Genomic DNA, 9,915 nt, shown 5'->3' on the forward strand with positions numbered 1-9,915 from the left:
GCTGCGTTCGGCATTGCAAACGCGAGGCGTCGGAGTGCTCCTCCTCCCTGTCTATCTCATTCTCCCCTCTCGCTCACTCGAATGCGAAAGAGCACTCCGACGCCTCGGATTTGCAATGCCGAACGCAGCTATTATCATGCGCGGCAGTCGTGGCGCTCGTGGCGTTCGCGCCGGAAGACACCGGGACGACACTCAGAGGATTAAATGTCCATGTGTGACCGTGTATGTCCAACGCCACGCGCAAGTCGCCATCGGAATAGATTTTAATACAAATTTTAATACAAACCGGCTACATTCTTCTTCGCGCCACGCAATCCTTCCGACTGCGATATGTTGTCTATCCGATACGTAGGTGGCTCAACGTAACCGGTTGATGGATTGTTCTCTATCCTGCCAGATAAATATTTTACATGTTTATTGATGAACTGTAAATCATCAAAACCAATTGAGTGATTCTGAAAGCGTTTGCAAGACTAGTCCTCAAAAAAACAAGATCATTTTAACGTCGCGTCTCAGTCAGGTTTACATTGTGAAGATTAAACGAACGTTCACTCGTATTGTATAAGTATTGTATCTCATCTTACTCTAATTGCGTGCTGTGACTTTGGTATTTGTAAGAGCGTAAAAGATCGGCGAGCAGAGTGGCCTGTGGAGTGCCTTCCAGAAGATCGAGCGGCGTCTTCTTCTGGTTGTTTCTGGCCTTCTCGAGGAGTGTGCCACTTTTGTCCACGCTTACCAGGAAACAAGCTAATGCTAATTGAGTCTTTGCGCCTTGCCTCGCCAGGTTCCGCCAGATCTGCCCGAAAGGAAGACGTTCATCAGAAAAAATTATATACATGTATAGGATTGGCCCACGTATTCAACGCAAGAACTTGGACGACGTACGGCATATATTAGCGGTGAATCCCGGCTACTTTCGGATGTAGGCACGGCAGACTGTTGATTCGTGCTCTTGGCTATCGCGATATGTAGCACGGTGTTACCGTCTTCGTCCGTGCTACCGAGGTCCGCGTTGTGATGCACCAGCAGCTCAACGAGCGACCAGTGGCCCTGCGAAGTCGCCAGGTGCAACGGCGTTTGCCGCCGATTGTTGCGCAGATCGACCTTGGCGCGGCGGCCGGGCAGTGACAGAAGAATATTTGCAACTTCCCTGTGTCCGTTTAACGCCGCCAGGTGCAACGGTGCAAATCCATCCTCCTTTATTTTGACGTCCACTAATTGCGTATTAATTGCAAATTGCGGGCATAGAACCAGAAACTCCATCGCGCTGTGGAATCACGGATTTAAAAGATGAATCAGACCATTTTAAGTAGGGTCAAGCTAGACTTGGTGAAGTCTGTCTTATACACGTACTCAGCGTTGCCTTTAAGCGCGGCAAGATGCAGGACGTTGCAGCCCAGGTCGTTCCGTAGTGTTAAGTCAACCGTCAGCTGGTCAGTCAACATCGTGATGATCTCGAGCTTGTTCCTCTCGATCGCTTCGTGTAACGCCGTATTGCCGTGCGCATTCTGGAGATTGACATGGCATGCATGAAACAGTAGCATCCCCACACCGTTCTCGGCCCGCTTGTTAACCGCCACATGTAGAGCGCTACATTTGCTGTCGTTGACGGCATTGATAGCCGCGCCATACGCCAACAGATGCTGTATTATCTCCATCTGATTCCTGTGTAATTGAAAGAGAGAACACGTATGTAACTGACGCTGACGAAGATCCAGCAACCATTTCCAACGTACCCGAATGCCGCGTAATGCAACGGCGTATTTCCATTATTGTCTTTCGCGTGCACAGAGGTCATGTCGGTGTCCAGAATGAGGGCGCAGAGCTCATCCCAACCTTGGCACGCGGCCACGTGAAGGTACGTTTCCCTGCTTATGAGAATACGCGCGTTCACCCCGCTAGGATAAATCTCGGGGAATTCTCGCCTCACATCCACGCCTGCCTTGCTTTTATCCGCGTCCTCCAACAGCTCCTCCACGTTACTGTACGCACCTTCGGCTGCGTCATGAGAACAAATTAAACATATCTCGTTTAAAACGTAGCTAAAATCATTCTCCTTTCAATAGCAATTCGACATTTACATGCGATATATTTCTAGCGCTAACAAGTTTGTAGAGGAAAGTTGTATATTGTCAAATGAGTTTCTAATATGAGATAGCAGGTTTTCAACACCCAAATTCAATCACAAATCTTTTTTCGCAATGATTACACAAGCTATCAATGAATTTCGCTCCAAGGGCAATGAATTCATGGTGGAATCAACTAATGTTGCCTATTAATTTAACAGAAACCCTGCTATCACATACTGGGATCCTATCTCGTGATAGGGTACTTTCCTCTATATAATAAATAGAGACGTACTCAAACGACTTCTAATCGCGTACTCAAACGACTTCTCGTTCGCATTATCACGCGTGACTGGCGTGACGTTCGTGCCAGAAGACGCCGGCTCGAAGTGACTGGTCGCTGGGTTGTTCTCTATCCTGCAAAACAAATACTTTTACGTATATTTGCTGGTGAACTGTAAATCATCACAACCAATTGAGTGATTCTGAAGGCTTTGCAAGACTCGCCTTCAAAATAGAAGATCATCTAACGTCGCGTTTCAGTAAAGTTAACATTTTTCGCAGACTAGACCTGCGGGACTGTGTGCTCGCATTCTATAAACAAATATTCGTTGTCTTACTCTAACTGCGTGCTGTGACCTTGGTATTTGTAAGAGCGTAAAAGATTGGCGAGCAGAGCGGCCTGTGGAGTGCCTTCCAGAAGATCGAGCGGCGTCTGGTCCTTGTTGTTTCTGAACTGCTCAAGAAGTTTACAACTTCTGTCCATGCTTACCAGGAAGCAAGCCAATGCCAATTCAGTTCTTGCGCCTTGCCTCGCCAGCTTCTGCCAGATCTGCCCGAAGAAGAAAGACGTTGTTCATTAGAAAAATTTATGTACATATATAGGATTGGTCCACATATTCAACGCAAGAACTTGGACGACATACGGCATATATCAGCGGTGAATCCTGCCTACATTGGAGTGTAGGCTCGGTAGGCTGTTGTTCCAGGCTCTCGGCTATCGCAATGTGCAGCGCGGTGTCACCTTTGTCGTTGACGAGGCCGACGTTCGCGTTGTGCTGCACCAGCAGCTCGACGAGCGACCAGTGTCCCTGCCAAGTCGCCAGGTGCAACGCCGTTTGCTGTCGACTGGTGCTCAGATCGACCATCGCTTGACCCCCGTTGTCCAAGAGGACAGTCGCGAAGTGTTTGTCCCCATTGTACGCCGCCAGATGCAACGGCGTGAGTCCGTCCATCACGTGACGAATTACAATCTGAAATATCTGGGTATATGGATTTTGGACGGGGACAATGAGCGGATCGGGTGGGCAAGCACTGATTTTAACACGTTAATTCTAGACTGTATTATAACTTGTAATTACTTTTTGTTTTCGATTTTCTTTTTCACTTACTTTATACTTACGTACGATCTATTCGAGACCCGCGACTCTCCACCGAATTATTTGCGATTTAACGTGACAAAAGGAGATGGTCAGGGTTTACACACAAAAGCGAAAGACTTTACGCGGACTCTGTTTCGTATAAGTATATTCGAGTTTAACAATTTACACTGATTCTAATTTCGCACGACTCTCAGCGAGCAGTCAACTTAGCTGTTTCGCCGTCTACAAGAGAGTGCCGTTGCTCGCTCGCTTTGTCCTCAGCGGACCGTTGGTTCCTCTATTTGCCTATTTTGTTTTCGTGGGCATGTTGTGGCTTTTCGTACTTATGCCACCTGATTTGTGCTGCCACCTTTATACCTTAATTCGTTCCTTTCAAACTAGACTGTATTTGAAGTAGGACCGGCGCGTGTCCCTTCACAAAGGCGAGTGTCGGGCTTTTCGCGGGCACGGCTCAGCTCCGGTTCGAGCTTATTCGCGCTTTACACGTGAACGTCTCGCAGCGTTCACGTGTTCGCTTTTCGCGCGTTTTGTCTGGAGCGTTCCCGGGAGCAGGCGCGCTCTCCCGGCGAATACTCTTACAAATCGGCGAGCGCGGTCTCCGTTGCATTGTGAAGTCACGGATTTACAGGATGAATTCGATGAAGTGTGCGAATTCTAAGCACGGTCAAGCTATACTTGGTGAAGCCTATCGTACGTACGGAGCGTTGACTTGAAATGCTTCTTCTTCTTTTTATGAAACGTGGTACCTGAATCCATAGACTTTCTCGATTCAGCCGGCGTCATACCTAGGACCGGTAAATTTCTAATGTTTACTTGTGCCCCTCTCCAGGCCTCGCGGCCCGTTTCATGGTCATGAAAGTTTACCGAGGGTTGGCGGTCTTTAATAGCAGAGTTGGGAAAGTTACTTGACAAACTATAAGTAATGTTTGAGACCCGACGTCTCAGCCTCTTGCGGAGGCATCATAGCGCCGGGCAAGCGTAAAGCGAGAGTTCGCATCTCGCTATAATTCGCATCGATTTCGCATAAATCGGCTCGCGGCAGCCTGAGCCTTTGTCTCGACAGTCGTTCGATAATATTCTCTGGCTTCCCTCAGTGGTCGGGGGAGCGATCTTTCGTGTCCTCTCGTCGAGACAAACACTCGGGCTAACAACATTCTCCAAAACATTGCCCGTGGCAAACAATTACGAGCGGTTTTGGAGAACGCGAAAGTCAAGCGTTGTCTTCCCCGAGCGACACCGCGAGCATGCGCCACGGGCCGCGTCATCCGCGGAGCCACCAATCCACCGCAACCGCACCGATCGGCCTTCCGCGCATGCCAAACGCGCGCGGTACCACTCAGGGCCGCGCGGGAACCAATGGCCGCGTTCAGCAGACACAACTGTTGAGTGAGCGCTCAGTATGATTGGTTAACACTTTTAGATCCTTAATATGATTGGCTGGATCTAAAAGTATTAACCAATCATACTGAGCGCTCACTCAACAGTTGTGTCTGCTGAACGCGGCCAATGGTTCCCCGCGCCCTGAGAATCACCTTGGGAAACTCAAATTTGGGGGAGGCGATTGGCCACCGACGGCTCGAAACCGATATCGCCTCTCCCATAAATAGCGCGGATCCCCAAAATTCGCCGCCGTTCTGTCGTAGACTTGAAAGCATCGGTGTGATTTTGCTTTGCGAGAGCTCCTCCTCGTTGAAAAGGCTAAAGCGAGAGCCTTGTAGCGCGAGCCCGCGAGCTCGGTCGAATCAAGTCCTGAAATCCAGGCAGTTTTGCGTATTAAGTTGTTGATTAGTGGCTGCGTTCAGCAGACACGACTGTTGAGTGAGCGCTCAATGATTTCTTAATATGATTGGCTGGATCTAAAAGTATTAGCCAATCATACTGAGCGCTCACTCAACAGTTGTGTCTGCTGAACGCGGCCATTGTAGCGGAGGCTTTATTGTAGAGAGAGAGAGAGTGGATGCGCCACGAAAAGATGTTCTCTCATGTGTCTTCTTCCTGTCGCTCCGTTTAATTCCCGAGACTTGCTCTCGGCTGAACCGAGACACCCTTTTGGAAATCCACAGGTGTTAAACCTCGACGGATAAACCGGCACGGACTTAACCTCGCCCTCGAGTTTTGAGGTTCGAAATACGAGAATTATGATGGACTGTTTGAAGCAACCGGCGTTTTTAGTAGGGGATATCGACGAGGACATCAATCTGTCGTTGCCACCGTCCTCCGGGGAGGACTACATCAAACGTGTTGTGTAAGCCTGGTGTCTTCTTTCCTCAGCTGCTCTCTCCGGGAAAAGTTTACCCAAAGGGCAACTCGCAACTCTCAAAATGCTTTTTGAACGTACATCTACATCTTCCCAAAGTCTTCACCTGTTTCCTCAGCTAAACATAAACTCGTTGATTTATGTGCTGAAAATATATAAGCCTCTTGTAAATAAGGTGTTGAGTCTTGTATCTTTTATATCTTTTCTTCTGTTTTCTCGCACAAGGGACAAATATATATCTGCTTTATCGAAGAGAGAGCTAATAATGAATGCAGCACTTGCAACTGGGAAATGACGAGCTAACAATTCAATGTCATTGATACTGCAGAATAGAAGCCAGACAATGCGCGGACGTGGTGGTGGCTGATTTGGATCCGTCGTGTGTGAAGAAACCCACTAAAGCTTATGTCGAGACCGTAAGTCGACTCCTGTAAACTGTGTAAGTTAATAAATTGTACAACTACGGAGTCAACATGACTGTAAAAGTTAGCAGGGTGCGTCGAAGCGCCGGAGAACCTCCGGCCGACCGTGGAGTGGCAGCAATATCAGGTTTCGGACTTCTCCAAGCTGAGACTATACGTGAGCCAACTGAAGGACGAGATACTGGTAGGCAAGCGTAAGTGGAGGCCGCCTGACATTCAGTTGGTACGTACGTGTCGCGCGAGAAACTTGAGCAAGTTTCGTCTCGGCTGTTTTATTCAACTTGGCGTTCTCTTGACGTTGCAGCCGGACGTGGACGATTACGACGCTTGGATCAACTTCTGTTCAGGTGGCGACGAGAAGGCCAAGCCTACGCTGAACACCCTGTTCTGCTTCAATCAGTCCAACGTTGAGCAAGTACTGGAATATTTGGTGCAATTTGTGGAGACTGAAAGGAGAATCGAATACAAGAGAGGCCAGTGGATTTACGCGTTACTCGTCATCTTGGAGCAACCGTTGCAGCCTGACACTTGTTCATGCCTGCGCTCGTTGGCACGAGCGTGCTCGGTGATTCGTGCAGACTCTGTAATATTCATTATTTGATTCAGTCGGTTCAGTGTCTCGACGCATTGGAATTAAATCAACCAATATCGCGTTGTGCCTTTGAAAGAGAAAAGAGAGGACGGTGATGTTTGCTCGACCTTATTTATGTCAAAACTCGGTTGTCTTTCAACTCACGTGGTGCTTTTTCTTCAACTCGAACTGTCTAAAGAGAAACGCTTAAAAACTTAATTCAGGACAAAAGTACAAGATACAGATAGTTGCATTTGATTTTAAAAGCATAGAATACGATTAGATATTGCTCGTCGAAAACTGCACGTGAGAAAACAGATAAGATTGGATTGTCTGCTGCACAGAACTCTCACCATTAAACACGACAAATGTATTGGTTCTTTTAGTTCCAGAGCATTGATTTTCGAATTTTACAAAGAAAAGTTCAGTTGGATTATCGTTAACAGTTGATTTATTGCTTATAATAATAATACGGAGGAACGAAGAGAGGTGAAGAGGGAAATTGGCCAAATTTCTATTAACAAAACATTTTTATTGCATAACTTCCTTTACTTACGCTGCTGCTACGTCGTTCCCAATATTAGAAAAAGGTTGAGGCGATAATAAAAATTCGCGTTTGTCGGATTACAAAAGGTTGTGAAAATAAGAGACTGAACTTTTCTTCTATGCCTAAACTAGCTCGTCGTCTCGTTAATATCTACAAAAGTTCACGTCAGAATTTACTAATGCCATCTCGCTATCTCTTTTGGTTTTCCTGTTCTTTTTATAGAGAGAATTGGACGCGCAGGAGCTGGGGGCGCTGAATTTAATCATCTGTCTAGTAGCGAGATACTTTCGTCAATGGGACTTGGCGGATCCTTGACAAACTTCCCATCGTGTATATTGTGTAATTAGTTGTGACGTGGCATGACATTTATCTGTATACATACAACATTTTTTTAATAAACTCCACATAAGATTACATCCTGACCTTAGATCTCAAGCGCAGAGAATACGTTGAGTTTTCGAGTCTTAGTCATTATCGATCGCGCATTAAATTACACGGTACCAATGATTAGAGGGGGTGGGTACAATATAAGGCAATGCTTAAGATTCGTTAAATAAACTCGTATTACAATAATCAATCGATAAGCGAAAATTGTTGAATAACTTGGAGCGATCCTTAAGCTACGTTCTCTTGGTCCTGGAGTAACGCAGTGGCTAGTCTCTCTAGATCATCGTAACTAAGATTATTCACTTTGTTTTTCAAGTCCTTTATCAGCTCGTTGACTATGGACTCGGTCTCGGACACCGTGTAGTAGTGCCTGAGCACTCGGGAGACCTCCTCCCTCAGCAGATGAATGCCCGTTTTCTGTTGGGGCAAGGCTCTCGCCTCGCTGGAGCCCTCCTCCGCCTTCTTGATCACCAAGAGATTTAATTTACTGCCATCTTTGATTCCTGGGTAGAAGCTCAGCGGATTCTCGTCTAAAGTCGGCAAACAAAGCGGGCCGTTCAGCCAAGGGGTCGCAGCGATATACGCTGGAATACGACTAGATAAGACCGAATGCCCTTACCCGCCAAGGTCTTGCCGGTGAGCAACAATCTTTGTTGCGGCACATCGATGCCCAGGAGATCGCTCACTTTGTGCTTCAACTCCAGCACTGTCTCCGACGGTAATATCTAAAATATACAATTTTTGTTTACACACAAGGTACTCGAAGGGAAAGAACTGTTGATATTCCAAAGGTGCTTAGTCCGTCGTCTACAATGGAGTAAGCCTGGGATAAGGAGTAAGGAAATAACTTGCGCTCTCACGCTTACTCGCGGCGAATCGGGACGCCACCGGGCGGTGTTCAAATATTTCAAAAATTATGCCCGCATTTTAGCATCCTTGCGCGAAAAGCGAAAGGTTATGGTTCGCTCTTGCTACATGGTGGACGACGGATAAGCTAACATCGGCTCGCTGCCGCAACTATCAATATCAGTCTACGGCCGAGATTTAAGGTTAGGTTTCAAAACGGTTTCGCCGAGGCAAGGCTTTACTCCCCTCCCCCGCCCAAGAGATCGGCAATTTTTCTCGAAAAAGTTGGCCACCGAGTAAAACTCATTATCTCGGAGAAGAAGGCCTCTCGAAACGTAATCCAGACGACGGGGGGAGGGGAGGTAGGAGAAAGCCGCGGGTGCCTCGCGGGGAGGAAACGGCAGAGGCGGCGGCGGCGTACTTACGTCAACGACGCACTCTTTCCCCTGCAGCTTCTTCACGATCACTTTCATGGTTGAGCGGCCGACTCGGATCGCGGGGACGAGGACCGTTGGACGTGGCGGGGGGCGGCGCGGTCAGCCGGGGCGGGATCAGGTTTCGCGGCACAGCGGTGACTCCGGTTGGGCCGACGAGGGCTGGCGCATCTTCCTACGCGCCCGGAGAGAGGTTATATTTTGCGTACGCGCGACTCGCGGCGGCACGGCGTCATCGGCGTCATCGACTGCGCCTTCCACCTCCGTCTCTCCGTGCCCTGCCTCAGGAGCAGCGGCGCGACGCGGGTATCGATACTGGCGCGGCCGACCGTGCGGATATCGACAGCGACAGCGATGCCTCGTGACAATTCCTCCGATCGTCGATACGCCTCACTCGCATGATACTCCCGCGATCGTTTCTCCCCCGAGTCGCCCGTGATTCTCACCCGCGCGTGTACACCGTTTTCTTCCCCGTCCACCCTGTTCGGCCAACTTCCCTCCCTTTCGCCGTCACCTTTTCTCCCTGTCGTATCGAGCCCCGTTCGGTTCTCCCCTGCGGCCGGGTTCGCAACGGGCCAATCGCGCTCCGGAGTGATTCGCTCATATTTGACGCCGACTGAACGTATTTTTAAATAACTCCTATATGCAATCGTTTGTATTTCGTATGTAGACGTTTGTAGTGCAATTAGAAAGGTTTGTGAGTCATTCGTTTGTTTGTAATTAATTAATTATTTTTCCACCGTATATTTAGCGTCAATAGATAAATTAGATAAAGTTTTTATATGGAATCGTTGGTATTTCGTATGAAGACGTTTGTAGTGCAATTAAAAAGGTTTGTGAGTGATCCAGATAATTTTAATTAAATATTTATTAAATAGAAGTTAGCCGGTTTCAAAATTTCAGTGATTCAGTGAACAAACAAACGAATGACTCACAAACCTTTCTAATTGCACTACAAACGTCTACATACGAAATACAAACGATTGCATATAGGGGTCATTTA

At 47.8% G+C, this 9,915-nt stretch overlaps 3 protein-coding genes across 6 annotated transcripts in view; 1 reads left to right on the plus strand and 2 right to left on the minus strand.

Moving 5' to 3' along the window:
* Positions 1 to 4,543, minus strand: part of LOC105562659 (E3 ubiquitin-protein ligase MIB2-like) — a 9,573-nt gene extending 5,030 nt beyond the window's left edge. Inside the window, exons 1-7 of one of the 4 annotated variants that reach the window (XM_012013668.1) lie at positions 3,806 to 4,543; positions 2,993 to 3,319; positions 2,687 to 2,898; positions 2,362 to 2,483; positions 1,737 to 1,998; positions 1,354 to 1,665; positions 886 to 1,267 (exon numbers count right to left, since the gene is read on the minus strand). In XM_012013668.1, coding sequence (XP_011869058.1) covers positions 886 to 1,267; positions 1,354 to 1,665; positions 1,737 to 1,998; positions 2,362 to 2,483; positions 2,687 to 2,898; positions 2,993 to 3,301 — 1,599 coding nt within the window. In that variant the 5' untranslated portion in view covers positions 3,302 to 3,319; positions 3,806 to 4,543. Of the gene's footprint in view, positions 1 to 885; positions 1,268 to 1,353; positions 1,666 to 1,736; positions 1,999 to 2,361; positions 2,484 to 2,686; positions 2,899 to 2,992; positions 3,590 to 3,805 lie in introns of those variants that run through there. The other 3 variants (XM_012013669.1, XM_012013667.1, XM_012013670.1) reach the window with 3 other exon arrangements.
* Positions 4,544 to 5,354: 811 nt separating this feature from the next.
* LOC105562661 (gem-associated protein 2) lies at positions 5,355 to 7,657 on the plus strand. The gene is made up of 5 exons (XM_012013672.1): positions 5,355 to 5,693; positions 6,034 to 6,121; positions 6,192 to 6,350; positions 6,432 to 6,710; positions 7,468 to 7,657. Exons 1-5 carry the CDS (start codon positions 5,587 to 5,589, stop codon positions 7,558 to 7,560), a joined length of 726 nt encoding a protein of 241 aa, XP_011869062.1. The 5' UTR covers positions 5,355 to 5,586; the 3' UTR covers positions 7,561 to 7,657.
* On the minus strand, positions 7,617 to 9,385 carry LOC105562660 (ubiquitin-like protein 4A). The gene is made up of 3 exons (XM_012013671.1): positions 8,904 to 9,385; positions 8,252 to 8,357; positions 7,617 to 8,162 (listed from the first exon to the last, which is right to left on the minus strand). Exons 1-3 carry the CDS (start codon positions 8,949 to 8,951, stop codon positions 7,861 to 7,863), a joined length of 456 nt encoding a protein of 151 aa, XP_011869061.1. The 5' UTR covers positions 8,952 to 9,385; the 3' UTR covers positions 7,617 to 7,860.
* Positions 9,386 to 9,915: the final 530 nt, after the last annotated feature.

Source organism: Vollenhovia emeryi, unplaced genomic scaffold, assembly GCF_000949405.1.
Source record: "Vollenhovia emeryi isolate VEMERY1.0 unplaced genomic scaffold, V.emery_V1.0 DF939185.1, whole genome shotgun sequence".
NCBI lineage: Eukaryota > Metazoa > Arthropoda > Insecta > Hymenoptera > Formicidae > Vollenhovia > Vollenhovia emeryi.